Here is a 27,834-nt window from a genome sequence, read left to right as displayed (position 1 = left end):
TTACGTCATTTATATACTCGCCCCCTTAAGGTAAAAGACGTTGAAGTTCGTCCTTATCAATTGGACTTACAGTGCAGTGAATGTTGTGGAAAGGTTCATGATCGTGATCGTGTTGATGTTCTTGCAAGAAATTTTGATCCTCCTCCAATATCGCGCTGTAGGTATGAAAGGATTTCGATAGACCAAACCGTTCGTTGTCCGTCTGATAGTATAAGACATAGTGCTGGGTAAAAAATACCAGATCAGCCAAGGCAACTTCTATACTCAACAAGAACTTTGGCAAGTTGTTGAAGATGCTTCTTACGTCGCCGGCGACATACGCATCCAAGAAAAGCTGCGAAAAAGAGAACACTGCACCAGCAAAATCAAGCCATACCATTTCAATTGGCCAGCCATGTGTTGACTTCCGGTTGTAATTGTAAACAGCCTGTGGGATGTTCTTGCACACGCTCATGAAAATTTTGGCCATGCCTAGCGACGTGAGAAGATCAATCCAATACCGCTTCCCGTAAGTAAAATGAATTATTAAACCATACCCCACCGAGAACAAAACTAAGGTAGCATATACAAGCTTGCATATCCTGGAGATGACTTGATTATCATTTTTCTTGAATCCCCAAATATAAGCCTGACTAACAAGCAGTAAATTGAGGAGAAGCCCATGAATTCCAAAAAAGAAATCGTTAGATTTAATCAATGGATACTTATCATGACGAAGATAAAATTCATATTGGATTTTAGTACTGTAACACAGAAATCCCGTGTAGAGGGAATATAGAGTAAAACCTGCAGTGTTAAAAAACATGAAGTCAATTGATATTCCTTGTACTGATTTTAATCTCATGTTGGAAACAACAGTTGGGTAGAACGACAAGGACCAGCAGGAAAAGTAAAGCCAGCCGAGAAGCTGTGACATGTGTGACAGTGTCAACATCGTTTGATTGCATAAAAGAAAAATATGAAATAAATCTTATCAAAAGATACAAATCTCACTGCATATGCTAGTTGTTGAGCGCAATTTTTTTAGATAATTTGATAATTATGATATCTGATTTTGATTTTAATATACTAACTCTACTGAATGCCAACCACAGAAAGCTCCAAAGTCCACACCCTTCGTATATGGATCTTGATCGTTGAGTGGCCCAAAGGTTGGCCGTTCGCATTTTTGATTCGCAGGCTGGAGATATCAATATCGAGCACCGAATCAGACCACCAACATTTTCTTGCTGGTTTTCTCCAAAACAAAAGTAGCTTTGTAGCCGTTGAATTTTTCTCTTTCCTTCCACGAGACCCTGACCTCGAAACAGCATGGGCAAGAGTACTTAAGCGAGATTTTCGTTTCTCAGGTTGACTTGATAACGAACTGACAGACGATATTGGCTTTAAAGATGGTGATCCTTCCACAGAAGGAGCCTCTGAGCTTTCCGTAGCCAAGCGAACCAGCGCCAGCGAGAAAACAACTGTTTTGCCAGGTTCGAGAGAACGATGTCCCCATTCGCCGTCAATTTTGAAACCCGAGGAACAAAGCATGTCCAGCAAGTGTTGCTCAGCGGGCTTCAGTTGTTTACCTGGTTCATACCCTAGCCCATCAAAAATCTTAGTGTTTTTCACCAACTCCTCTCCGACAAATAGCTTTATCTTTTTCATAGCGTCCGCATCGAGGCCAGCGACGGGTGGAATACAATAATAGTCCAAATCCTCACGTAAGACAATTATCGAAGGTTTGTCATTAAGAATGTTTGGATCGTTAATATCGTAAATCTGCTGATGTTGGCCCGCTTGTTCGCTCAGCTGTAAATCATGCACAGCGGTATCGAAGACTTGACAGATGTATTGAAAACAATCTGGAGAAAAGTTGACGAATACAATGTCGTCCTCCGTTAGGTTGGTAATTATGTTTCCGTTCATATCAACGAACACTCCATTAGGGAACAAACATAGCAAGATACTTTCAGGCAAAGCCATTAAATCATCTCTTGTAATGCTAAACAATTGCCCTCGAAGATTCATTTTGATTTCCGTATTGTAATCATCTATATCTGTTGGCACCTGTGAAACCGGAGCTTCCTCATGCTGCTGGACCTGAGTGATAAGATTGTGAGCCATAATATAAGTTTTGAAGATTCTTCACCTTGTTTTGAACCTTAGTTCTAACCACTTTCCGCGAAGCTTGAAAAGGGAGAATGTTGTCACTCCAGGCAATCCTCTGAGCCTCTTGAAAGTTATATCAATTTAAAAGTGCTCTAAAGAATATAGCGTTCTCAGCACAATAGTAAAATGTTTTTTGCCTTTTCTTTATTAAATATTCCGTGGACCGGGTAAAAACACTGTGCATTTATGATAAAATGACTTTTGATGATATATGGCTTTCAGATGATGAAGAATATAAACCAGCGGCTACCGAAACCTATGGTCTGGATGATAATGGTCCTGTTCATGTTGATTTGTTGTCTTTGAAAAGAAAGCATGCTAAACAAGGATATTTAGACGGGATATCGAAGGCCAAGGAAGAAAGCTTGCAACAAGGTTTTGACGAGGGATATCCTATAGGAGCTAGGATCGGAGCGCGAGTTGGTGAGATATTGGCTCAAATGAAAAGTCTTTTGATGTCGTCAAAAATCTCAGCTGAAGAGTATGATTCTGCCTTCCATGAACTGAACATAAAAAAGGTATTACAAACAGACTTTTTTGATACTAAATTAAACATGTTAGATGAACGAAATCATCCAATCATCAGGAAATGGATGGCGTTTTGCGAGTCTAAACTGGATTTGCAAAGCCGGTTTTGAGTGACTTAACGAGTAATGAGATCGATAAATTTTTTAATGACCAATATACGACAACTGATACATCAGTATTTTTCCAAGTAAACTTTTGGACTAAACGAGTAAAGCAACTTCATGGAACACTGAATAGAGAAAAGTTTCTAACAATGTTTGGTCCATACTCTTCGTAATCTCGTTTGGTATGACAGTAGCTTTTAAATTCTGCTGTTTGCGCCAACAACGAGCCTCCAAACCACACAGCGTTCTTCTGTCTTTTGTGTGAAATCACTTGTACAGTGACACCACTTGATTTGGAACCACTCAGACGCTCACTCTGGGCGACTCTTTCATTGACCAGCGATTTCAAATCTCTTTGCAGTCGTCTTCCGAAATCTTTGAACATAGTAGAACCACCGCTCAAGACAATATTTTTGTAAAGGTTCTTACGAACATCTATAGGGGAAGACTGAATAACCTGGTCCACAATTGTTGGCAATGGAGTTAGGAAATCTGACGATGCTATCTCAGGATTGAAAAATATTTCTGGTGCCAGAAATCTTTCATATCCCACATCAACCTCAATTTTAGATCGATTGACAGTTTCGACGATGTATTTGGCAAACATATCAGGATGTGAGTCAAATTTGTTGAACTCTTTCACGATATCTGGACAAACATAGCAGAACTGCTGTTTGATTTGCTCAGCAGTTTTCAATGATGTATCTTTTTCGCCCCTTTCTCTTAGAAGAGTCTGAATAAAGCTTGTAATGTCTCTTCCTGCAATTGGAATATTTTTTATCGCAGACCCAATAACATAACCTTCTGCGACAGGGATCACATGGGTCACACCATCTCCTGAATCTATAACTGTACCTGTCAATGATCTGTCAACCACCTTGGAAGAGGTCCATGAAGCGGCGAGGGCCAAAACGGCTTGCACAGCGATATAAAGCCCGGCACAATTGAATGACTCAAACATGATTTCAGCCGTGTTTTCCCTATTCTCTGGTGGATTTAATGGTGGCTCTGTAAGAAGAAAGTAATGGTCCTCAGGTTCGCATTTGAGGTACTTGAAAATAGAATTTTCCCAGAATCTCTCCATTTGATCCCAATTTTCGATTTGACCGTGTCTTATTGGATAATTAAGTGCATAAGATGGACCTTTGGCAGCTTGCAAAGCCTCATCACCTATGAAAAAATCAAGATCCTCCATGTCCCTTTTCAACGAAAGATTCCCTCCTGAGCTCTTTCCAGAAGAAGAGCTTGTAGATGAGGTTAAAAATGAGGGTTTTGAAGGGGCAGGTGGTTTACTGGATGAACCGGAAAATCTAGTTGCTATTGCAGTAGGAAAAACCCATGATGGAGAATCATTTCCAGCAAAACCAAGTTTGGTTAAGCCGGTTCCATTATCTAACTGTTAGTAGGGCATTCAATAATATGTAACTCAACATACCCATCACAACGGCCGGAGTATTGATGCTCGCCATATTCTTCTTTAGACACAATTGACTTGAAAGATTGTCTCAAATGATCACGGCAAATATTTAAGAGTCTGAAAAGGCAAAAATATTGGTGAGTATTTAATCTAAATTGTGTTCAATCAATCTGAATTATCTTTCCTTCGGTTCCATAATTAATTCATCATTCTGTCCTTTTCAGCTGGAGAAAACATCACACGTGCTCATAACCTGCTGACACAACAAAAGTTTTGTTGTAAACGGACAGGAAGAAGCAGAGAAGACAAATGGTATACTTACACATAGAGCGAATTCAAATCTTTAACGTACTGATCCAGGCTACTGGCAAGGAGCGCTTCACTGCGAGACCGGTAAAAAGCAAGCCTGGGAAAATTTAGGCTATTTAAGCGACAGTTTAAATACCGAAAAAATATATAAGTCACGTACTCGACCATCCTACGAGCTGGTGGACAACAAAACCAACAAATGAATTCACTCGAGTACTTGAAACAATGTGGCACAACTGTGGTGATAGATACGGGGGAATTTGAAACTATTAAAGCGTATAAGCCGCAAGATGCTACTACTAATCCCTCGCTGATTTTGGCAGCTGCCAAGAAAGCTGAATACCAACAATTAATCGATAATTGCGTGGATTACGTGCTTGAAAACCAGAAAAGTTTGGACATTGAAAACAAAGCTCTGATCGCTTTGGACAGACTGCTGGTTGAATTTGGATCTAGAATATTGGAACTGATTCCTGGAAGAGTGTCCACAGAAGTTGACGCTCGACTATCATTCGACCGAAAGGCAACTGTCCGAAAAGCTCTAGATTTAGTGTCCTTGTATGAAGCAAGAGGGATATCAAAGGAGCGAGTCCTCATCAAGATTGCTGCCACATACGAAGGAATTCTTGCAGCAAGAGAATTGGAATCCATTTATGGAGTCCATTGCAACCTCACTCTGCTGTTTTCTTTTACTCAAGCGGTAGCTTGCGCCGAGGCAGAAGTGACTTTGATTTCGCCTTTTGTGGATAGGATATTGGATTGGTACAAAGCTAGGGAAGCTAGGCAGTATGCAAAGAATGAAGACCCTGGAGTTTTATCCGTGAAAGAAATTTTTGATTATTACAAGAAATTTGGGTATCGTACAATTGTTATGGGGGCATCATTTCGAAACGTGGGGCAGATTGAGGAGCTAGCAGGCTGCGATTATCTCACGATTTCACCAACTTTGTTGGAGGCGATGGCCAAATCGAATAAAAGGATTGAAAAAGTACTTGATTCGGCAACAAGTATTCAGCGTTGCAAATTGGATCAATTAAGCTTCATTGATAATGAGCCAATGTTTAGGTTCAATTTGAATGAAGACCAGATGGCAACTGAAAAGCTATCTGAGGGAATAAGGAAATTCGCAAGTGACACCGAAAGTTTACTGGATCTTCTGAAATCAAGGATTCAGCAAAGGCTCAGGGATTCCAAATTGTGACGCCAATGAGTCAGCCTGTTAGGGTCAAACGCCTTTCTGATGAGAAAGGCTGGAGTAAATATATCTCCTATAGGAAATTATAGGAGCTTGATAATCATAGTAGCTCGAGCGTACTTTATCGTCCAGTGTGAGTTGTCAACCTGCCCTTCAGTCACTAATCTTGATCGTTGGTGCGAGAGCCTCTGGTCGATAATGGATATATTCAGAGAGAAGCCAATTGATAAGAACGGAACTGTGTTTGCACTTTCTTATCTCATCTTGGGGAGCTTTGAAAATTTTGGATTGTCCTGCAACATCTGTTTTTACCAATGATAAGGGGCGTAACACTGTGGAGGTGGGTGCAGCAGTCATAATGTTCACGTGTGACGCGTCTTATAAGCACATCCGGACATGAAGTATGATTGAAAATAAGTTATGATTTCAGTAGAATCTAGATGGCTCACGAACTTGCTTACTAGCCACGTATTATTTCCATCAGCCACACGTACTTTTTCGGATGTTGTTTTCGTTAAGATTCACGGAACATTGTCACCCAGCCGGCTCCTAAAATGGAAATGCATGTGGCAAAGTAATGGCCTCCTAGGGTGGACTCCAAGGAAACACCCACGGTGATTGGTTGACTAGGTTAGGTAAATTTGTCTCCGAAGGCGAATTTGTTTACGAAGATAGCATCTATTTGTAGGTTATTATTGATTAGGTAAGATTTATTAAACGCAAACTGTGGTGATGAATATAAATAAGCTCGGGTATTCCTCCGCAACCAGAACTTGAATTATATACCTTTCGATTGATTTCCATCAAATAATAAATTCAACAATTACAATGAGCTCTCTTGAACAACTTAAGGCCGCTGGAACCGTTGTCGTCACTGATACGGGCGAGTTTGAATGTAAGTATCATTATTGTTTTTTGACCACTAATAATTAAGCGATCGCTAAGTACACTCCTCAGGATGCTACGACCAACCCATCTCTTATTTTGGCTGCTTCTGAAAAGCCACAATATGCCAAGTTAATTGATGTTGCAGTCGACTATGCTAAGGACAAGGGATCATCCGCTGAAGAGAAAGCCAACATTGCCCTCGACAGACTTCTCGTTGAGTTCGGTAAAGAGATTTTGAAAATTGTTCCTGGAAGAGTGTCTACTGAGGTGGATGCCAGACTTTCATTTGATAAGGAGGCAACAATCAAAAAAGCCCTTGAAATCATTGAGCTCTACAAATCCCTTGGTATTGACAAAGAAAAGATCTTGATCAAGATTGCTTCAACCTACGAGGGTATTCTTGCTGCAAGAGAATTGGAAGAAAAATACGGTGTTCACTGCAACTTGACTCTTCTTTTCTCTTTCGTCCAAGCTGTCGCTTGTGCCGAAGCCAAGGTCACTTTGATCTCACCATTCGTTGGTAGAATCATGGATTGGTACAAGGCCAAAACGGGTAAGACATACGAAGGAAAGGAAGATCCGGGTGTTCAGTCTGTTACTAGGATATACAATTACTACAAGAAGTATGGTTACAAGACCATTGTCATGGGAGCTTCTTTCAGAAACGTTGGGGAGATCACTGCGTTGGCAGGATGTGACTACTTGACAATCGCTCCAAAGCTCTTGGAAGAATTGATGAACTCCAAAGAGCCAGTTCCAAAGGTTTTGGATGCCTCGGCCGCTCAGTCATGCAGCGAGGAAAAGGTGTCCTACATTGATGATGAAGCCAAATTTAGATTCCTTCTTAACGAAGATGCCATGGCCACGGAAAAACTTTCCGAAGGTATCAGAAAGTTTTCTGCTGACTGTGTTACCTTGCTCAACGTGCTGAAAGCTAAATTTGAGTAAATGGGATACACCAGCTATGGAGGTGACTCTTTTGCTGATTGATGCTGAAAATCTAAAATTCTGGAAAACTAAACATCCAGAGTGTTGAGCGTTTCTCCTATCTATTTTCATGTATTCATCCATCCATTTCCATCCATTTTGATTTTTTTTTTTTTTTTGTATCTATCGATTTTGTATAGCAAGCGGCCTTTTTTTTTACGTAATTATTAAAATATGAAGAAAAATGTACAATTTTCGAAATCACGAGTGTTACGGGTTCACTAAAAGCATGAGTCAGAAAGACATTAGCGCTTTAGTAGTCTGGTCTCAATCGAATGGGTGTAAGATTTCGGAAAATATTGAGTTCCGTTTGTCAGCAAATGGCGTTTCTGCCTTCCTGAAAAAACCGGCACTGCCATCGGAACCTTCTGTCTTCGTCCCCACATCTATGATTATATCTCCGCGTATTGCATATTCGGAACTGAAGCTCGGTGAGTCTGCAAACCCCGTCATCGCATTGAAACTTTTGCTTTGTCGATGGAAATCAAGTCGAGAACATCAATTTGGCCCCTACATTGAGTGCCTTCCTTTATTGAGAAACATCGGCTCTCCCCTGGCCTTCAGCTCAGAAGAACTTACCTTTTTGTCTGGCACTAATATGTATCATGGAGTTCTTCTAAAAAGAAAGCAACTGATAGCTGAGTACAGAAAAGCACTAAGCTATTTAGAAGTAAAGAACCCCACAAATTACGAGGAATATGATCAAGCCCAGTTATTCAAAACAATAATGGAAGAAACCTCCAACAAATGTCAATATCCCCCATCATTTTCATGGTTTTTATGGGCACATTTGATTGTAACCTCTCGTAGTTTCCCTTACAAGCTCATTGATCCTGAAGCTTCGGATGATTCCGTCATGCTTTTGCCCATTATTGACCTCTTCAACCATAAACCCAAATCTAAGGTCACATGGGTACCTTCTTCTGCCGGTTTTGAGCTAAGGCTTCAAGGTGGTGCAGATATCAATGGGGAGCTATTTAATAATTACGGGCCAAAAGGTAATGAAGAGCTTTTAATGGGATACGGTTTTGCATTGGTTGATAACGAGAACGAACAGCTGCAATTGACTATCGACGTCAATGGCGTATGTGAGAAATCTTTGCAGATTTGGCAAGTACCTCTTCTCCAACTGAAGGAGTACACCTACCCTGTATGCGATGATGAATCGTCGACTTCTAATCAGTCAAGTCCAACAAGTGTCGTGTTCTTGAGTAATAGGAGTCGTATCTTACCAGACGGTCTACTGGAGCTGTTTGCAAGTAGGTGCGCAGATTTAGACGATACTCACAAAACATTGAAAGCTCTTCTCAAGGGGTTGAGTAACCTAAAATCTGCGTTAGATATTAAGTTCAAGCAAAAGCTAGACAAGTTCCAGACATTTCCGTTTACATTAAAAGGCACTGGCTATTTCAAATCTGAAGAAATGATGAGTTCTTTGCAAACAAACTACGAGAATTCCTGTATTTATCGGCAATCTCAGCTCGACCTGTGGCTTCTGCTGAAGCGAAAGTTGAAAAACTTAGAGAAGGAGTTGTTGAAACAATATCGATCTCGCATCATCACCCTTGGAGACATTATGAAAAAGGAATCCTTTATGCACGATGTTGCCACCCAGTTACGGATACCACTAGTCAAAGACGTTCTCTCATCTTATGATAAAGAGGTATTGATTAGAATATGGGTTTTACGGGTGACAGAAGGAGCTCAATCGCACTTCGACACAGATTGGGTTAAAAGAGAGTTTGCATCGGTCACTCCGGTAGTGCATTCTGATGTGTCGGAAGTATGCCAAATGTATGACGACTTGAAAGAGTTCGCACAGTTGGTCAAATTGAATTCTTGGTCTCTAGAAAGTCTGACGAAAGCTGATCAAGTTATCATGCGTAATTCCTATGCTAAAGGCTCAAGTAGGGAAACCGTTTTGATTCGTCCCACTGGTCTGTGACATTTGTATTAAATAAGTTAATATCTTGCGGGAATGAGTCTAATCAGGAAAATGAAAAACGCAAATGTGAGGAAGACAAAAAGAATGACACGCACGTAAAACCATAATCCAAGCCTACCTTCGCGATGGTATTTTGATAGGGTGGTGTTAACTCTATCAAATACGCTTTTGGATGATTCGAAATTCTCTGATGCCTCTTTGAGTATAATTGCGTCTTCTTTAAGCATCTGCTGAAATTTCGATGCCTGGTTCTTCAATGATGACACCATCAAGGGCAAGGAGTCTATCATTTCCTTTTGGAACGACTCGTGCTTTTCATTTTGAATTTGAGCGGTGTGAATAGAATCCAATTGTGAGGGCTCATTTCCCGTAGATAGTAATCGCTGCTTGAGAGAATCAATAGGTTCATCATCTTCCGGGGAGATTATTTGAATTGCATGCAATGGCTCTCGATTGCTTGACTTTCCTACTTTTGCTTCATCCACTTCGATCGTAGGCAAATAATGTAGTTTGCGTGATCTGATCTTGAAGTCTAGTTCGAACTCTATGTCCAAAAGTGATTTATGTATCTTGTGGTATTCGGATATAGTATTCGTAGATTTTCTCTCTAGTGTAAAAGAGTGTTTGCGCACTGAGTTCATCACACTGATCAGTCTTTTGACACTTAAGTAAGCGGAAAGTATGTTTTTGTTGTTGAAATTAAGATCTTGTAGTTCCTCCGTCTCATTTTTAAGTTGTGCGAGCATAGCACTTCCAGAAGTGGTCATACTAGGTTACAATGAACAAATTTGAAACAAAAAATAAATTTTGATATATCCATGAAAATGTTTAGATATCGAAGCAAGCTAATATGTGACCGCATATACTACTTGCACAAGGCATTTTATCATTATGACGGTACACCAAAATCGCTAGCCTATTCTGATCTCGGAAGAAGCGCTCTTGATAAAGGAATCCCGACCGTGGAGCTGGCATATGAACGGTATTCGCCAAGATCTCCAACTGCAAACAATCCCATCATTTTTTTACATGGTTTGTTTGGTTCAAAGGCAAATAATAGGACAGTATCAAAGCAGTTAGTGAATACTCTGGATAGAGATGTCTACTGCCTGGATCTAAGAAATCATGGGGACTCGCCTCATAATGAAAGACACGATTATCCTTCGCTTGCCGCAGACGTTGAACGATTTGTAGAAGATCAGGGTTTAATTGATCCTATACTTATAGGGCATTCCATGGGAGCTAAGACTGCGATGGCAGTATGCCTGAGGAGACCTGAATTGTGCTCCATGTTGATTTCAGTTGACAATGCACCTGTAGATTTTACGGCAGGTGGCACAGGGTTCAGCAAGTTTGGAACCTACATTAAGCAACTGAAGAAAATACAAGACGACACATCTTTGAAAAATCTTAAAGAATGCGACAATATTCTGGCACAGGTGGAGTCAAATTCAGCTGTCAGACAGTTTCTGCTGACAAACATGAGAAGGTCGACAAATCAATATACGAGCAGAGTTCCACTGGACATTTTGGCAAGAAGTCTTGACAACATTTCAGGATGGCCTTTCAATTACGAAATATCTAGATGGACAAGACCTGCTCTATTCATCCGTGGAAAACAAAGCCCCTACATAGCTGATGAATACCTCGCCTCGGTTGGGTTGTTCTTTCCCAACTTTGTAGTGAAGGATGTTGATGCAGGCCATTGGTTGATCAGCGAAAGACCAAAAGAATTTGTTTCATTGGTAACAAATTGGGTACAGACTACTGAAGATCGTTGATGCTGTTCCGGGGCGAGAAATTGATATATGCATCCTTACACCGCGAGTTTTCGCTTCCGAGTCGTTCTTTCAAGTCCTTCGGGTTATAGGGGTCCATGTCTATTTGACGGATAGTCCATGTAAACGTAGTCTATTCAAAGCCACTATTGGCTTCAAATGATGCCTCCATATTGAGAAAATTTCCAGCCAATTTGGAAGTATGCGTTCCATTTTTCAGCTTTCCCCAAAAAAGCGAGCTACAATTTCTAGAGCGGTCAAATTAGATTTCTACCAAAATTTATCCCAGCGTGGAGTTTTTTTTAGCTTTGTTTCCTTTTGAACAGTATAACTTATAAAATGCTGAAATCTTATCAACGCAGATTGTTTTCTTCGGCTAGAGTACTGGCTGAGGCTAGTCAAAGTAAGTATTGAAATCTTTCACTCCAATTCAGAACCTAACCAACAAAGAAAAACACGATATTCTTGTCATTGGAGGCGGCCCCGGAGGTTATGTAGCAGCAATCAAGGCTGCCCAACTTGGATTTGACACAGCCTGTGTCGAAAAGAGAGGTAGACTTGGCGGAACGTGTCTCAATGTCGGATGCATCCCCTCTAAAGCCCTGCTGAACAACTCGCATCTTTTTCATCAAATTCAACACGAGTCCAAGTCAAGAGGGATTGATATAAAGGGCGATGTCAGTATTAATCTTCCTAAATTCATGGACGCGAAGGATAAAGTTGTTGCCCAGTTAACTGGAGGGATTGAAATGTTGTTCAAAAAGTATGGTGTTAAATATTATAAGGGTGCAGCATCATTTGTTGATGAGCACCATGTCAATATTGACCCAATTGAAGACGGTGAGAAGGCCGTTGTCAAAGCTGACAACATCATTATTGCAACCGGTTCCGAGGCCACGCCATTCCCAGGTATTGAAATCGATGAAGAAAGAATAGTTTCCTCAACAGGTTGTCTTTCTTTGTCCGAAGTTCCTAAAAGGTTGGTTATTATTGGAGGGGGTATCATTGGCTTGGAGATGGGTTCTGTCTGGTCTAGATTGGGCTCGCAGGTCACTGTTCTAGAATTTCAAAATGCTATTGGTGCAGGAATGGACGGAGAAGTTTCGAAAGCAACACAGAAATTCTTGACGAAGCAAGGTTTGAAATTCAAGCTTGGTGCAAAAGTTACCAAAGGGGTCAGGGAAGGGGAAGTGGTTAAAATTGAGTATGAGGACACGAAAAGTGGAAAAACCGAGTCTTTGGAGGCGGACGTTTTACTTGTTGCTGTCGGTAGGAGACCCTACCTCAAGGGTTTGAATGCGGAAGCTATTGGCCTAGATATTGAGAAGAGAGGAAGAGTTGTGATTGACTCGCAGTTTAAGACCAAGTTTGACCACATTAGATGTATTGGCGATGCCACTTTCGGCCCAATGTTGGCACACAAAGCAGAAGAGGAGGGTATTGCTGCTGTGGAGTACATTAAGAATGGACACGGGCACGTCAACTATGCCAACATTCCTGCAGTTATGTATTCTCATCCTGAGGTTGCCTGGGTTGGGCAGACGGAGGAACAACTGAAGGAGGCAGGCATCAAGTATAAGGTCGGCAAATTTCCTTTCATTGCAAACTCCAGAGCCAAAACTAACATGGATACTGAAGGCTTTGTCAAATTTATTGCTGATGCCGAAACCGAAAGGGTTTTGGGATGTCATATCATTGGCCCAAATGCGGGAGAAATGATAGCAGAGGCTGGTTTGGCACTTGAGTACGGTGCTTCCACGGAAGACATTGCTAGAGTCTGTCATGCCCATCCAACTTTGTCGGAGGCCTTTAAGGAGGCAGCCGGATCGGTTTTCGGTAAGCCTATCAACTTCTGAAGTAAGTTTTGAATCTTAAAGCCTAGGATTTCCAATTATTATTTCTTACCTATTATTATTACAAGTATGATAGAGGAATGAAGAGTTCCTGTTTGCAATTATACACTTCATTGCACAAACTGTAATCTAGAGCTAACTTAAAATGTTTTGTAAATTTGAATCGAATTGCTGGAACTGGAATAAGAATCTCGTCAAGGCGATTTCATTGACAAAAAGATCGAAATTTAGTAGATAAAGTAAATTCAGCTCCAGTTTGAATAACTCTTCCACACTTTGTAGTCCGGTCACTTTGCAATAATAGCTTTGCTTGTAATTTTTGTCTTCGATCAATTTAAGAGACAAGCGCAAGACACTAAGCACAAGCCTGAACGCATTTAACTCATTTATTTGAAGCATTGTAGTTTTACATGCGAACCCTTCAGGTGTTTGAGGCTGCTGGAAAGGAAGCAGTGATGACGATAAAGGAGCCTTCAGGTTGAAAGTCAAATGAAATAAAAAATATGCCGAAGTCAAAAGTGTAGCCGTAGATAGGTTTGCATAATGGTGTATTCGTTCAAGGTATCTCGGTATCTGAAGTGATGGAGCTTTTCTCAGGTAAAACTTTCTAATTATCGCTGGTCCTGTATCTGGTAATTTCCTACAAAGGATGTAGCGGTCAAGTCTGGGGTCGTTAGTTTTCATATCGTCTCGACAGTAGCCCAAAACTTCCCCACTTCTCAAGTTCGAGGCTCCAGAATCTGAAGGAACTGAAGCGTCGCCAAAATTCAACCTTAATTTCGAACTGATTTTCAGTGGAATTTCGTACCTTTCTCGATCTTCCTGAATGTCTTGATCGCTTTCAAACTGACTCTTCGATACAACTGCTTGCTCAGGTTCTTGTATCACTGCATGAGATATATTCGACTCGATGTCGTGAATCTTTGTGGGCGTAAATAAAAGCAAGTCCAGGTCTACGTTAGACTCTCCCGATGTCAATTTACTCAACTGGACAAGGTCATCAATCAATCGATTGAAAATCGCCAAGGCTTCTATGGGCGCAAGCTCTTCAAGTTTTTTGCAGCGATTCAGTTTTCCACGAAGAATCTGCTCTACCTCGATGTCTTGTATCGAGTAAGTTTCGTTGCCGGCTTTGCTATTTGGCTCGTTATCTGTATTCGAGGAACGGTTCGCATTTTGCGGCTCATTTTCTTTCACTGGCTCATCCGATTCCACAAATGTGGGTACCTGGGGCTTAAGCTTTATGTCCATTGGTATAACGAGATTAAATCTTAGCAACCAAAGCGTGTTATGAAGCTTTGCCTCGAAGGAAGCTCTTTGTATCACGATAAAAAGATAATGAACAAAAAAAATACAATTTATCCTTTTTCAACCAAACTATGTATGTATGTACTTAAGCTAGCGTCACAAGCCTCAGTAACTTAGAAACCTTTCATCGATAAAGAGCAAATTCTCATTATTACCAGTATATTACATGAGTTATTCACAGTTCGTCGTGATCCCAATCATCCTCATCTTCTTCGTCACCCGTTGGAGGCGCGTCATACAATTTAGAGGTGATAGGGTATGCAACCTTACTCAGCTTTTCCTTCTGTTCATCGAATTCATCTTTAGTTGCTGTATCAAAGTTGTCTTCCAAAAACTCCAAAGCCTCGTTGATAGCATCCAAAAGAGTTTCTTTATCATCTTCTTGAAGCTTTGCCCCAAAACCATTCTCATCATTGACTTGATTTTTAAGGGAATGGGCGTAGTTTTCAAGTGTGTTTCTGCTTTCAACCTTCTCCCTCAGCTCCTTGTCTTGTTGCGCAAACTTCTCAGCTTCCTCGATTTTCTTTTCGATTTCCTCCTTCGAAAGGCGACCCTTATCATTGGTAATTGTAATAGAATTGGACTTTCCTGTTCCCTTATCGGTCGCAGAAACTTTCAAAATACCGTTAGAGTCAAGAGTAAACGTAACCTCGATTTGAGGGACGCCTCTTGGTGCAGGTGGTATACCTGTTAATTCAAACTTTCCTAACAGATTATTGTCTTTGGCCATCGCTCTTTCACCTTCATAGACTTGGATCAAAACAACCGGCTGGTTATCAGCCGCCGTGGAAAATATTTGGGACTTTTGGGTAGGAATAGGAGTGTTCCGTTTGATCAATGTGGTCATGACCCCTCCGGAGGTCTCAATACCCAGAGTGAGTGGGTTGACATCAATCAACACTATGTCTTCCACTCCCTCCTCACCTGAAAGCACACCTCCCTGAACAGCAGCACCGAAGGCCACAGCCTCATCTGGATTGATGCCTTTAGAAATCTTTTTGCCATTGAAAAAATTCTCGATTAGCTCTTGAACTTTTGGAATTCGAGTAGATCCACCGACGAACACCACATCATCTATTTCATCTGGCTTCATTTTAGCGTCATCAAGAACCTGCTGCACTGGTTTCAAAGTTTTTTTGAACAAATCCATATTCAGCTCCTCAAACTTTGCTCTTGATAGAGATTCCGAAAAATCAATTCCGTCGACGAAAGAGTCAATCTCTATGCGAGTCGACATTTGAGAGGACAGTGTTCTCTTCGCTTTTTCAACCTCTCTCTTTAATTTTGCTAATGCTTTTGAGTTGTCACTAATATCGATTCCATGCTTCTTCTTGAAAACTTTGATGAAATGTCTAACAACTCTATAGTCGAAGTCCTCTCCACCCAAATGAGTATCACCCGCAGTAGCCAAGACTTCAAATGCTCCTCCAGCGATGGTGAGAAGAGAAACATCAAAAGTACCTCCACCCAAATCATAAACTATGATATGTTTTTCCTCGTCCGTCTTATCCAAACCATATGCAATAGCTGCTGCGGTTGGCTCGTTAACAATTCTCAGTACCTCCAAACCAGCAATCGTTCCAGCATCCTTGGTTGCTTGTCTTTGCGCATCATTGAAATAGGCTGGGACAGTAACGACTGCGTGGGTCACTTTCTTTCCTAAGTAGTCTTCTGCAATCTGTTTCATTTTGCCCAAAATCATGGCAGAAATTTCTTCCGCTGTGAAGGTCTTGAGTTCCCCGTTAACCTTTGCCTCCACAACAGGTCTACCATCTTGATCCTTAACCTTGTATGGCAAATGTTTGATTTCTTTCTGAATTACTTTGTCATCAAACCGGTGCCCTATTAATCTTTTGATGTCAAAAATAGTATTGGTCGGGTTTGACGCAATTTGATTCTTGGCGGCATCACCCACCAACCTCTCTTCTTCGGTAAATGCCACATAAGATGGTGTTATTCTATTACCTTGGTCATTAGGAATGATTTCAACTCTTCCAGCCTTCATAACACCAACGCATGAATATGTGGTACCAAGATCGATACCAATCACGGTTCCGTAATTTTCATTCGACTCTGCCTTGACAAACTGCTGTGCTGTTAGTGGGAGAACCACTAGCAACAGAGCGTAAATGATTGCAGCACACGAGACTACCGACTTATTGAAAGTTAACATTCTCGTCGTTTAAGGGCAGATCAATTTTAGAGAACAAAGAAATTAATGCAACTGAAACCTTTCTAATTGATCGTCGTATAGCGTAGTAACACGGGAACCCCTCTGGTGAATTCAAATTCCGAACACTGAAAAACGTAAACCGCTTATCTTTCTCAGAGCCCTGGAAGATTGTATTATACAGAGTTACAAGAGCTTTATATATCTGCAAATATGTTACGTGTCGAATTTTCAGGAAATAGAAGTGTACATTATGAAAATGTGACACGCTGGCGTTATGCAAAATTTTTGGAAAAATCTTTTGCGTCCGCAGTCAAATGTAAAAACTAATTTAAAGTATCGGTGGCAATATTTTCGCCTAAACGCCACTTTCAGACCTTTTACATTTGGCTCATCTGACTTCTGAGAGAGTTGAAAAACTTAGCAATGAGTTATGAAGAATCATCACATTTTGTAACTTGGTCGATGGAAGATTCTAGTAATCTTGTATTTTTTTTATTTATTTATGAACCGAATACGGTAAGCTCTCTAAGACAGAAGGTCGTCGAGAATCATTAAAAGTTGTTCGATTCATTCTCTACGCAAGAATGTATTAAATGTAAATCACGGCCATCTTTTCATATGGCTTAGAAGGCGAAAGATTCGGTTCCGATTTGCAGACGGGTATATGAGCAGCGTGTAACGTAAAAATCTGGTGTTATGGGAGCCGCCTTACCAGTGGTTATGATAGTATCGATCAAGAATTCTCCTATGAAGGCCAGTGAGGAAACATAATGGCAGTATTCTGTATCTTCGAGTGGTGATCGTGAAAAAAGGAAAAAAAAAGAACAGGACATCGCCCGTCTTCAGAGCTTTAGTAACATATAGAGGAATCCTTGTGCTTATCGGGCGATCATGCAGCGCCTCGTATTCCACTCTCAACCTAACACCCTTGCTGTATGCCGATGATTGTTCTGGCTCAGCATATGCCATTGGCCTTTTTTTCGCCCAACTATCACTTCCACGATTGGAAAACAGATGGTGAACATTCTGTTCATTTGGCAATATATGACAACCTGAAAACGTTGGTGAATCACTTCAAAGGGCAGGGTTCTCACTATAACGGTATTTTATGATACAATGTGTAGCATGGGACAACCTGTGGTATTTTTGTTTACTCACTTGCCTCTTGGCATGAGAGACTTTGGGGCTTCAAAATGACTACCAATATTTTCTATAGGTTCTTTAAACTAACACCAAAACTTTGCAGGCAATATGCTGTTGGCTTACTTACATCAAAAACTGTAATATTAGTTTGCAGGACTCATCTTTCGGTGATCCTTCTTTTGTACTAAAGCGTCGTCTTTTTTCAGTACGGTCATCTGATAAGATCTTTGACAATTGAAGCCTGACTGTTATTTTACCTCCTAACTCAGTAATAAATTGTTACTTTTCATGTACGAACGAAGCTCAAGTCAAATTATTCAAATTGCTTCCTTCAAAGAGCAAACCGGTTGAACTGGATGAAAATTTAATCACCTGCTTGATTTCCGAAACTTGATGAATTCATGGTTGTGATTCAACTGCCTTCTTATCTTTCATGTCTTATCTTTCATGTCTTCGACATAGTCATCAAATTAACTTATCCGAGTATTCTAATCCGGTTCTTGGCTGTGTTGCATACAAGGTAAAAAAATTTAATAAAATATCTTTTTTTCCTAATCACGTAGAAAATATGAGATCACAGGCCAACGAAAGGTTTTCGATGAACCATAGAAAACCACCTCTTGATATCGACCAGATTTCAACCATATCGGATAATGATGAGGAAGTTCCAGACTTAGATGAGAGTGGTGATGAAGACAGTCCGGATAACAATGAAAAATCAAACCTGAAAACCACCAGAAGCCGTAAAAGTACTCGCCATCAAAAGAATGACTTTGATGATAGCTTTGTTTTTGCTTTGCATAATAATGGTCAAGAAGATAAAAGCTTTGATGGATGGAATTTCGAGTTGGAAGGGAAGCAAAGCTCTATGAACAAAGACGTAGATCTTGATAACATAATTAAAAGAAAAGGAGGACTTTCTGGCAACATCTTGGAACTTGAAAAACACAATTATCTTGAACAGCAAGAGGTGCAAGAAGAAAATCAAAGTTCCGATGAAGAGCTGGCCCTTGATGGCTTTGGGATGGGAGCACCCGACAAAGTAGTCACGGAACCTAGCGACGCTGACAGTGATGACGATACAGACACCCCTGCTAAAGTTGACAACAAATCAGACGCGATTGACAGGCCTGAGGAGAAATCTGATACCCACTCGCAAAGTCACGCTAGTTCCAAGAATAATTTAGACGGCACTGAGATAGTAAGCGAAGATGCAGACTCTCCAGATGCTATAGCTAGCTATTTTGCTTCCGATGAAAATTCGAAATCGCACCAATCTGAGCATCAAAGTTTCCAATCACTCAAGCTTTCGAGACCAATTTTAAAGGCCTTATCAGCATTGGGGTACAGCAAACCTTCCGCAATTCAAAGTGCCTCAATACCTATCGCATTGTTGGGTAAAGATATCGTTGCAGGCGCTGTCACGGGATCCGGTAAAACGGCAGCTTACATGATTCCCATTATTGAAAGATTACTATACAAGCCTTCCAAGATGCCTTCTACTAGAGTCATTGTGTTGGCTCCCACGAGAGAACTTGCTATTCAGGTGGCAGATGTAGGTAAGAAAATTGGCCAATTTGTCAATGGATTGACATTTGGTTTAGCCGTGGGTGGTTTGAACTTGAGGCAACAGGAGCAAGAATTGAAGAAGAGACCGGATATTGTTATCGCAACCCCAGGAAGGTTGATTGACCACATCAGAAATTCGGTCTCTTTCAACGTTGAATCTGTGGAAGTTTTGGTGTTTGATGAAGCCGATAGAATGCTGGAGGAGGGATTTCAGAAAGAACTCACTGAGATCCTTTCCCTTCTCCCTTTGAACCGTCAAACAATGCTTTTCTCGGCGACAATGAACTCAAGAATCAAATCACTTATCCAGCTTTCCCTCAAAAAGCCAGTTAGAGTCATGATAGGAGCACCAAAGGCTGCCGCTTCTGAATTGGTTCAAGAGTTCGTGAGGATTAGAAAACGTGAATCCTCAAAACCTGCATTGCTGTTCAACATTCTTTCTGAAATGGACGGTCTACATAGCAGAGTTATTGTTTTCGTGTCAAGGAAAGAGATGGCACATAGGTTACGGATATCTCTAGGTCTTTTGGGTCTTAAGGTGTCTGAGCTTCATGGTTCATTAACACAGGAGCAAAGGCTGAAAGCCATTGTTGACTTTAAGAACTTGACTGTTCCAATACTTATCTGCACTGATCTAGCAGCAAGAGGCCTTGATATACCGAAAATTGAACTTGTCATAAACTTTGACATGCCAAAGACATACGAAATCTATCTACATAGGGTTGGAAGAACTGCTAGAGCAGGTAGAAAAGGATTGTCTATATCTTTCGTTGGCGAAAGCTCTCAGGACAGGAATATCGTGAAAGAAGCCATCAAACAGGTTGAAACTGAAAATGCTGGAAAAGCCATTGGAAGAAACGTTAACTGGGAAAATGTCGAGAAGATACATCGCATTCTACAAGAAAAAGAATCTGTTATATTCGATGTTTTGAATGAGGAAAAGCAGGAAAAGGAGCTTCTCAAGGCCGAGCAAGAAATTAAAAAAGGTGAAAACATGCTCAATTTCGAGCAGGAAATCAAGTCAAGACCCAAACGAACCTGGTTTATGACCTCCCAGCAGAAGAAAAAAGAATCGGACAGGCTGAATCCAGAGAATCAGAAAGACAAAAAATTGAACAGCAAAAAACGCAAAGCACTGGAAGCTCAAGAGATTTCTGAACGACTCTATAAGAAGACCAAAAATGATCGCTTACATTCAAAGTCCCTGTCAAGAAGACCGAAAAGTAAAAGTGGCAAACGTTGAAGATAAACATGTTAAACGGTTAATTGACCCTAAGTGAAATAGAACCTGCTATTTATCTCTGTCAGATCTTCTGATGATTTAGGTTTGTCATTTTCCACAAAAGCATTGCTATAATGATCCAACTGATCACATTGTTTGACTGCAAGCTCAAGAAATTGTGCTTGTTTCCTTATGCTAGAAAGCCAAAAAATTTGTTGCTCCGTATCATGTGATAGTCTTGTCGAATTTGAAAGCAGCATTCGAAGGCCATCCAGCCAGATATATAAGTCATCTATCGTGTTGACATAGAATGAAAATAATCCCTTGTTTTTAAGTTTTATGTCTATCCTATTAACTTGTATCCGGGTTTCAATGCTAATCAGATTTGTCTTCTCGATGTTTTTTGTCATTGGCTGGTAAGTAATGTCCGAAATTTGACTGAACTCAATTTTCGCACCATCCTTGTCGATATTCGGTTTCTTGTCAGGCTTCTTGGAAAACTCCTTATAAAGCATTGCCCTGTGATTTGTGGACAATATCATAAAGTAATAAGGCGAGTTTCTATTACTTCCATTTGGACTTATTGGATTTGCAGATAAAACCCAGGTGCCTCTTGAAAGCATTAATAGATGTTGATCCTTGACGAAACCAATTGTCTCATCGTACATAATTTTGTTGAAGTCATCACAATTTTTGTTCCACCACTCTTGACTATCATTTTTAATCTTTCCCAACTCGATATGTCTGAATGCTTCGTAATCCATGTTTCTGAGACTGTCTATTGCATCTTCAAATTGTTTGAGTTCCACCAAGTGATCAAAGTAAACAAATAGGTGAGCCACATGATGAAGCAATACCCGTATGTCATTTGCGTCAGCTTTAAATGAATCCCAGAAGTCTATGGAGCAAAGAAAGAGCACTTCAAAAAGCTCTTCACTGAATTGAATGGGCATATTTATAAGCTTGCTATGCGAGAGATTATTTGGATCCATTGCTGAAGTGATGCCTCTGGCTAGTTCATACAAAGAATGTGGAGGGATCGGCTTATTGAATAATTGATGCTCAGCGAACTGTTTTTGGAAAACCATACTTGGATTCGAAAACGATGAAATGACATGAACAGCTGATAACAGTGTCAAATTTGAAACATTATCTAGAATCTCCTGGTTGTCATGTGGTAGTTGTTCATAATTATTCTTGTGGTTGAAACCTTCATTGAAATGATTCATTGCTGTTTGAACATTACGTATGAGCTTTGAGTGCGTCTTATCATTGGGGTCAATTGGGCAGTTAGAAAGATACGAGTAAACGAGCTTCGTAATCTTCAAAAAATGTTTCCAATTTTGATTTCGTGTCAATTCTTCCTCATAAAAAGCTAAGATTTTGCATAGATTAGAAAACGTATTCTCCTCCATTAACTTAGCCATAAACCTGATCAGCAGCTCGTCATTTTGCAACTCAAAAACACGTAGCAGGAATTTTGAAAGTAAATCAATGATGAGTAAGATAGATGTTATATCTGAGCCAGCTAGCTTATGACAAACCAGTTCCAAGATAGAGGGACCCGATAACATGTAGACCATTATTGAAATGAAGGTTGATTTCCTCCCGTGAAATGGACCCGAAAGAAAATACAAGAAAATAGTGACTAGTGATTGTATAATTTCCACGTCCTGGTCAGTAGTTAGGTCAACTTTCATTGGAACCTCAAATAAACTCAATGTCAGATATTCGTCTAGCATTTCAGACTGTGGTGCGCATTCAAGAATCTTGGCGAGCGTTTTAGTAAAGGAAATGCTATCAAAATTATCGTCATTTATGGCAACATTAGATAGGGCTCCAAGATACTTTTGAGCCATCTTCTCGTTTATACTCCCCACGTTCGATTTCAAAGCCTCAAGCTCGCTATAAATTGCATTGCAATTCATCGGCATGTTAGATAAATCAGTTTAGTTTCCGGAAAAAATTGCTAGACGTATTCATTCATTCCATTATTCAAACAAAATCTTTTGTTTAGGAATATCCGAAAACATTTGACAAAATCAATCTATCTTTGATTTGAGTTAATTTTACTACCTTTCATGCAAATATGCCTTAACAAAAATTCAACTACATACTCATGTTCGTATAGGCCAATTAATGAGTAAGCTCGAATGATGATAGAGTGCATGATCATCGATGTCACGTTTAATGATTTCGGATTGCTTGACAATGCTAAAATTTCTCTGAGGGTAGCAGGATAAAGAATGTGGGTTTCCTCTCATATTACCCATGTAACAAGATCAATCTAACAAATCTGCTCGTGCCACTAATACCTGAGAGTAGTCTGTTTGTACAACTTGTATCAACAGTGGGGAATCCAGCAAAAGTGGTTCATTCTGCCTTATACTTGGTTTTTACTATGCCACTTCGTATCGATATTCAAGTCTGCAAGTCAAATTATCTTTGCGAAAAAGAGCTGAATAATTGGCCTTCGTACATATATGCCTTGACTTTTGAAATGGATGTTAAATGCATTGCCATCAGCTGACAGTATCAAGTTGAAACATCCTACAGACGATTTGTGATATTTATGAGGGAGAATTCAGATACCAACGAATAGTTAGCTCTTTATTCCGGCAAACCTTCAAGAGAGATTCTCGGTTCGTAAAGTGCAATCGTCCTCTTGGTTCTGCAACCTTTGTTCTTCAATACCTTTTTCTTCAATGAGGTTATTTCGCATCACGGCCTCCATGCGAGATTCTTCTTCTGTCGACAACGCATTAACGCATTCCCAAATTCGCTGACCTGAATTTTCGTAGCCTGTGACCTCATTCAACCTATCTCTAAAATAATCAATGTCTCGCATTACCACTGCTTTTTCCACAGAATCTTTTAATCCAATTTTGGTGTAAATGTCGGTAAGGGAGCGTTCATATCCTCTGAAGATGCTGGATAGGACTCGGGCATATTGCTCCTCCGGTAAATACCTTTGGAGAACCCTTGCAATTGTTAACGTCTCTTTGACTAGTGTCTCCATGTATTGGTGCACTTGTTGATGCTGGAGAGGATTGGACCAATCGATTGACTTTATTTCCACAGCATGGACGTTGATCCTATCCGTCATCAACGTGGTGAGCTTGTCAAATATTTCAACTTGGTGATCATGAAATAGTTCTGCAACCTTTTGAAATTCATCCTTAATATAGGCGTCGGTCTTTGGATACTTCCCAAAAAATCGTCGAAGGTATGGTGTTAAAGAAAACAAAAACCCCACGAACTGGGATGCAACGGCGAGATATTTAGGAGTAATATGCTTCAAGCCTGCTGTACGTGTAGCCTGGGCTCCTAGGACAGCCTGATGGCATTTCGAATTGACAAGTCTCAAAAACTCGATAATGTAGTTGTCGTTGGATGCACCAAACTTTATTTTGATTAGCAAGTAACTTTTTATCATTTTGAGAATATCTGAAGTTACTTCTGGTACGATCATTGATTTTCCATCGATCACTATTGTCTTCCTTTCACTTGAGTTGACCTGTGGTGTGTCTTGCATAGATATGGTATTGAAAATAGAATATGGTTCTAGCCAAAGGCTTTCGTCGAAGTCACCAGAAGAAGCATCTAGAATTTGATTCAAGAGCACCTGCGTTGTGGATGAAATTGTGCATTCCTTCCATGTTTCCTTCTCTATTAGTTGAGATGCTATTCTCAATGTGGTCCGGTGATACTGTATATTGAACTTTTTAAGTTGGTTGGACATAACATCTTGCAGAGCTGAGGTTTTCGAAGCGCCACTTGAGATGAGCTCACACTCAACCAGGAACATGGCATTGAGACTGAAGAATCTCATGAAGTATTCGAGTGTGATAGAGGAGTTCTGAGATTCACGAACATTGATAATTTTCGCCATGCGTCTTTGTGCTATGTCAATCGACTCCGCTATCGCATTAGTCAAGTCAAAGTCCAGTGCCATGTCTGGTTGGTTTTCTGTGAATGAAGGGTCCAATGCAGCTATTGCATCTAATGTCATCCCTAATAAGATCTTTCTATGAGTGGTCAAGCGACGTAAGGCTTCTGAAAGCTGTGTGTATGTTTTCAACAACAGATCTTCAAATTCACGAGGTGTCATTGTCTTCACCGTACTGGCCAACCCTCCTGAACCATTACTGTGTGTAGATGTGCTCCTAGTGCCATCCGAAAGCCCTGAAATGCTGCCTTTTATCACATTATCTGTATTTTCTGAAGGCAAATTGGCCCGAATGATGCCCTTTAGTTCTGATAAGAATTTCTCTTGATACATATTGAAAGAAGCTTTCAGCTCACCGCATCTTGCAAGGCCGTTTAAATACTCTTTCAATCGAGAAATGAAGTGTTCATCGAGATGCTCGTAATCCAAATTTATACTGATCGTATCCTGGCTTTTACCGCGGCTCAGATTTTGATCCAATCTTCTCAAAGTTTCAGTTTGTGAAACGTGTTCGTAATGGTCTCTTAGATCATTAATCAATGTGTCATTGAACAACTTTGAATACGACTTTCCAGTATCAGCGACCAAGTTGACAAGTAGTTTTTTCAAAGGTGTCAGAGCTGAAATCCTGTTCATATCAAGTAATTTAAATGGCCAGTTCTCAGCTATCAGGTCCACCAGAGGATGTGCAGGATTATTCCCCCGAATCAGGGCGAAAACTGAATCTGCGAGTTCTAGCGCCTTGCCGTAATTGGCATTATAATACGATGACTCGGCCATATCTGCTTGATGCAAAATGGTGAAGATTTGAACCAGAGCCTGTTCCAATTTCTCCACATTCTCACGCTTCTTCGTTAAATCCAGTATTTCCATTGCTCTATTTGCCTGAGATTCCTCCACTGTTTGAAGTCGGGCGTCCAATTTTCGAAGTCTGGTAACCAGATTTTTCGATTTCGCAGTAGTACTCTTCAAATCATCGAGAGCACTAAAGAAGGAGCCCGAGGATTTAGAAATTTCCCTAATCAATTGGACTTCAATTATGTCCAAATAAGATGACAAATTCTCTTGTAGTTCATCACTTTCTAGTTTAAGTTTCTTAGTGCCGTCTGGATTGAAATCAGTCGTATCATCCAAGATCGTTTTATTCTTGAGAATTTGAGAAAAGATTTTTGGGTCATCCAGTCTGAAGTCACTGTCAAAATAAACTTCTGGAATGTGGGACAGTGAATTCTGATCAAGGTCAGCCTCCTGTCTTTCAAAATCATCATATTTGAATTTGGGATGTATATCATTTTCTGCAGTTATGGTTTCTTCCTCGTCTAATCGGCATATTAAAGCCTCGAGGGTTGATGCTGTGAGTGTTTTATTCTGTTTGAACTTGAAATAGTCATTTTCGAGAGACTCTGAGTGATTCCTTAATTGAGGAGACTTGATCTTCTCAATTTTCGCTAACTGAGTACTTGGTATATCTCTATTGGTAGGACCCTTCAAATTCACCAGAGCTTGGGCACTGCCAAGAAGAAGCTGCCCAGAACTTGTGGCTCGCTTATTGTAGTTTATATTTTGAACAAGCTCAAAAATCGAATTTTTGCCTAATGGAGATATGCTTGATTCGGATAATGTATTCACACCTAGCAGTATTGAAGAGTCATGTTTTTGAGCAAAGGATGATAAAGAGGAAGCAGAACGCTGATGATGATATGCCGCTCTCCAACTTGTAAATGACTGCGACCCATTATGGTCATGACCAAAACTAACTAAGTCGTCATTCAACCCTGGAGACGTATCACTGCCCATTGACTTTGTAATTCCACTAATTTCATCAGTTGCCTCTACGCCCATGCTGATCGAAAATTGATTTGCCGGCAAATTACTACTTCCAGTGCCCAACTCGTTTGCCCTTCCAATTGGCTCACCAGTTGAGGATATCTCAGTTGAGGACATACTTCTTCGGTTTAACAAGCATATGCTACGAACTCAAATCCTTAAAGAGCGTCAAAGCGTAAAATATTGAGACTCAGCAAAAGAACCTCAATGTCAATTCGCAAATTGTATTGATACTCACATAAAACGAACATAAGATTATGTAAGAGTTTTTTTTCACCTTGCAATAGTTGGGGTGTAGTTTTTATAACGTTTAATATACACAGGAATTTTAAGCACTAGATCAAAGCGCAGATTGAGATCGTGCAGGTCAAAATAGTCAATTAAGATACTCTAACAAACATTAGGCTAAAAGTTATTATGCCTGATCGGATCGTTCGAATCGTAACCTAATTTGTGCGCGGTATGATGATTTTTGACAGCAGAGGGGCTGCTTTAAATCATTCCCTACAGTACAGGGCTGCCTTATAACTCCCCGTAGGGATAAATTGCTGTTCCTCACATAATCTGTTGTGTTCGATATCCAGAGGATGAGCCAAGTTGCTAAAAATTATCAGTATTGTATCTCCGGTCACGTGAATGAAAACACCTATGATGTAAGTGAATGATTACGTAGTCCGAATATGTGACTATGTAATTTTTAATGTTTTTTAAACGTAAAAATACTCAAAAAAGCGTCTGCGAGAAATAGACCACCGCTAGTTGTACAAAGTCCACAAGCCCATCAATTGGTATGTGAATACAATACTTGACTTGAACGCGAGTAACAATTTTAGTTGTGCAAAAAGTGTAACGTTTTTATGTAGTGTTTGATTTTGGATAACGTTCAACTCGATGCGTAAAAAACATTATTTTATATGAGTTGTTACGGAATATAAAATGCTCTAAGAAAAGCTGTGAGTGTCGGACTGCAAAAGCCTGATTTATCAGGAACAGTAGTATTAGTCCGATGACAAAAAAACTATACTTGCTTAGGTTTGGGAGATGAGACTTCTCGATATCTCAGGTGCACGAGACAAATTAGCTAGACTATATAAGCATGCTATGCCATAATCAATACGATGCTCCACATTCCAGGATTATATGAGGAATGGAAAGTTACACTGGCGAAAAACGAAGGAAGCAAATTCGAACGGACTTCTCCTCAAAAGATTAATTGGACATATTCCTGATCCAGGATCCCACTACTTGAATGGAAATCAACCAGCGGCTATGCCATGGCTGTTTTTGAAAGAGCAATAAGTTCCTAGGTCAGTCCTAGTTGATTCTTAGCAAATTTTCAGATGCAATTCTCTAAGGTTGATTAACCAATGAAGTTCATCTTACGAAAAGGTGAAGGAGGCTTCTGTTGAGATAAGATAGTCATAGATTTTATCATGGCTGTGCGGCTTATCCTGATATGAAGGTTTGTTGGTCTTGTTGAGATAT

The 27,834-nt window shown here is 40.2% G+C and overlaps 15 protein-coding genes across 15 annotated transcripts; 7 read left to right on the top strand and 8 right to left on the bottom strand.

The window, feature by feature from the left end:
• Window positions 1-25: 25 nt before the first annotated feature.
• HPODL_02012 (putative membrane protein) lies at window positions 26-844 on the bottom strand (the record flags this gene model as incomplete). Its single annotated transcript, XM_014081621.1, has 1 exon — window positions 26-844. The coding sequence occupies one exon, from the start codon at window positions 842-844 to the stop codon at window positions 26-28; it is 819 nt and encodes a 272-aa protein (XP_013937096.1).
• A 230-nt stretch (window positions 845-1,074) lies between these two features.
• On the bottom strand, window positions 1,075-2,109 carry HPODL_02011 (Protein required, with binding partner Psr1p, for full activation of the general stress response; the record flags this gene model as incomplete). Its single annotated transcript, XM_014081620.1, has 1 exon — window positions 1,075-2,109. The coding sequence occupies one exon, from the start codon at window positions 2,107-2,109 to the stop codon at window positions 1,075-1,077; it is 1,035 nt and encodes a 344-aa protein (XP_013937095.1).
• A 239-nt stretch (window positions 2,110-2,348) lies between these two features.
• Window positions 2,349-2,792, top strand: HPODL_02010 (uncharacterized protein; the record flags this gene model as incomplete). The annotated part of the gene is made up of 1 exon (XM_014081619.1): window positions 2,349-2,792. One exon carries the CDS (start codon window positions 2,349-2,351, stop codon window positions 2,790-2,792), a length of 444 nt encoding a protein of 147 aa, XP_013937094.1.
• A 109-nt stretch (window positions 2,793-2,901) lies between these two features.
• HPODL_02009 (Actin-related protein 3) lies at window positions 2,902-3,981 on the bottom strand (the record flags this gene model as incomplete). The annotated part of the gene is made up of 1 exon (XM_014081618.1): window positions 2,902-3,981. The coding sequence occupies one exon, from the start codon at window positions 3,979-3,981 to the stop codon at window positions 2,902-2,904; it is 1,080 nt and encodes a 359-aa protein (XP_013937093.1).
• A 730-nt stretch (window positions 3,982-4,711) lies between these two features.
• Window positions 4,712-5,713, top strand: HPODL_02008 (Transaldolase; the record flags this gene model as incomplete). The annotated part of the gene is made up of 1 exon (XM_014081617.1): window positions 4,712-5,713. One exon carries the CDS (start codon window positions 4,712-4,714, stop codon window positions 5,711-5,713), a length of 1,002 nt encoding a protein of 333 aa, XP_013937092.1.
• An 822-nt stretch (window positions 5,714-6,535) lies between these two features.
• On the top strand, window positions 6,536-7,543 carry HPODL_02007 (Transaldolase; the record flags this gene model as incomplete). The annotated part of the gene is made up of 2 exons (XM_014081616.1): window positions 6,536-6,602; window positions 6,642-7,543. The coding sequence occupies 2 exons, from the start codon at window positions 6,536-6,538 to the stop codon at window positions 7,541-7,543; spliced, it is 969 nt and encodes a 322-aa protein (XP_013937091.1).
• A 268-nt stretch (window positions 7,544-7,811) lies between these two features.
• On the top strand, window positions 7,812-9,527 carry HPODL_02006 (uncharacterized protein; the record flags this gene model as incomplete). Its single annotated transcript, XM_014081615.1, has 1 exon — window positions 7,812-9,527. The coding sequence occupies one exon, from the start codon at window positions 7,812-7,814 to the stop codon at window positions 9,525-9,527; it is 1,716 nt and encodes a 571-aa protein (XP_013937090.1).
• A 17-nt stretch (window positions 9,528-9,544) lies between these two features.
• On the bottom strand, window positions 9,545-10,294 carry HPODL_02005 (putative membrane protein; the record flags this gene model as incomplete). Its single annotated transcript, XM_014081614.1, has 1 exon — window positions 9,545-10,294. One exon carries the CDS (start codon window positions 10,292-10,294, stop codon window positions 9,545-9,547), a length of 750 nt encoding a protein of 249 aa, XP_013937089.1.
• Window positions 10,295-10,345: 51 nt separating this feature from the next.
• Window positions 10,346-11,308, top strand: HPODL_02004 (uncharacterized protein; the record flags this gene model as incomplete). The annotated part of the gene is made up of 1 exon (XM_014081613.1): window positions 10,346-11,308. The coding sequence occupies one exon, from the start codon at window positions 10,346-10,348 to the stop codon at window positions 11,306-11,308; it is 963 nt and encodes a 320-aa protein (XP_013937088.1).
• A 336-nt stretch (window positions 11,309-11,644) lies between these two features.
• Window positions 11,645-13,161, top strand: HPODL_02003 (Dihydrolipoyl dehydrogenase, mitochondrial; the record flags this gene model as incomplete). Its single annotated transcript, XM_014081612.1, has 2 exons — window positions 11,645-11,708; window positions 11,756-13,161. The coding sequence occupies 2 exons, from the start codon at window positions 11,645-11,647 to the stop codon at window positions 13,159-13,161; spliced, it is 1,470 nt and encodes a 489-aa protein (XP_013937087.1).
• A 132-nt stretch (window positions 13,162-13,293) lies between these two features.
• On the bottom strand, window positions 13,294-14,409 carry HPODL_02002 (uncharacterized protein; the record flags this gene model as incomplete). Its single annotated transcript, XM_014081611.1, has 1 exon — window positions 13,294-14,409. The coding sequence occupies one exon, from the start codon at window positions 14,407-14,409 to the stop codon at window positions 13,294-13,296; it is 1,116 nt and encodes a 371-aa protein (XP_013937086.1).
• Window positions 14,410-14,641: 232 nt separating this feature from the next.
• On the bottom strand, window positions 14,642-16,639 carry HPODL_02001 (glucose-regulated protein precursor; the record flags this gene model as incomplete). Its single annotated transcript, XM_014081610.1, has 1 exon — window positions 14,642-16,639. One exon carries the CDS (start codon window positions 16,637-16,639, stop codon window positions 14,642-14,644), a length of 1,998 nt encoding a protein of 665 aa, XP_013937085.1.
• Window positions 16,640-18,350: 1,711 nt separating this feature from the next.
• HPODL_02000 (ATP-dependent RNA helicase DRS1) lies at window positions 18,351-20,594 on the top strand (the record flags this gene model as incomplete). The annotated part of the gene is made up of 1 exon (XM_014081609.1): window positions 18,351-20,594. One exon carries the CDS (start codon window positions 18,351-18,353, stop codon window positions 20,592-20,594), a length of 2,244 nt encoding a protein of 747 aa, XP_013937084.1.
• A 29-nt stretch (window positions 20,595-20,623) lies between these two features.
• On the bottom strand, window positions 20,624-22,507 carry HPODL_01999 (uncharacterized protein; the record flags this gene model as incomplete). The annotated part of the gene is made up of 1 exon (XM_014081608.1): window positions 20,624-22,507. One exon carries the CDS (start codon window positions 22,505-22,507, stop codon window positions 20,624-20,626), a length of 1,884 nt encoding a protein of 627 aa, XP_013937083.1.
• A 692-nt stretch (window positions 22,508-23,199) lies between these two features.
• On the bottom strand, window positions 23,200-26,364 carry HPODL_01998 (Component of the GARP (Golgi-associated retrograde protein) complex; the record flags this gene model as incomplete). The annotated part of the gene is made up of 1 exon (XM_014081607.1): window positions 23,200-26,364. One exon carries the CDS (start codon window positions 26,362-26,364, stop codon window positions 23,200-23,202), a length of 3,165 nt encoding a protein of 1,054 aa, XP_013937082.1.
• Window positions 26,365-27,834: the final 1,470 nt, after the last annotated feature.

Source organism: Ogataea parapolymorpha, chromosome I (genome assembly GCF_000187245.1).
Source record: "Ogataea parapolymorpha DL-1 chromosome I, whole genome shotgun sequence".
In the NCBI taxonomy this organism is placed as follows: domain Eukaryota; kingdom Fungi; phylum Ascomycota; class Pichiomycetes; order Pichiales; family Pichiaceae; genus Ogataea; species Ogataea parapolymorpha.
Note: the sequence above shows the minus strand (reverse complement) of the source record. Positions and strands in the feature narration are given on the sequence as shown.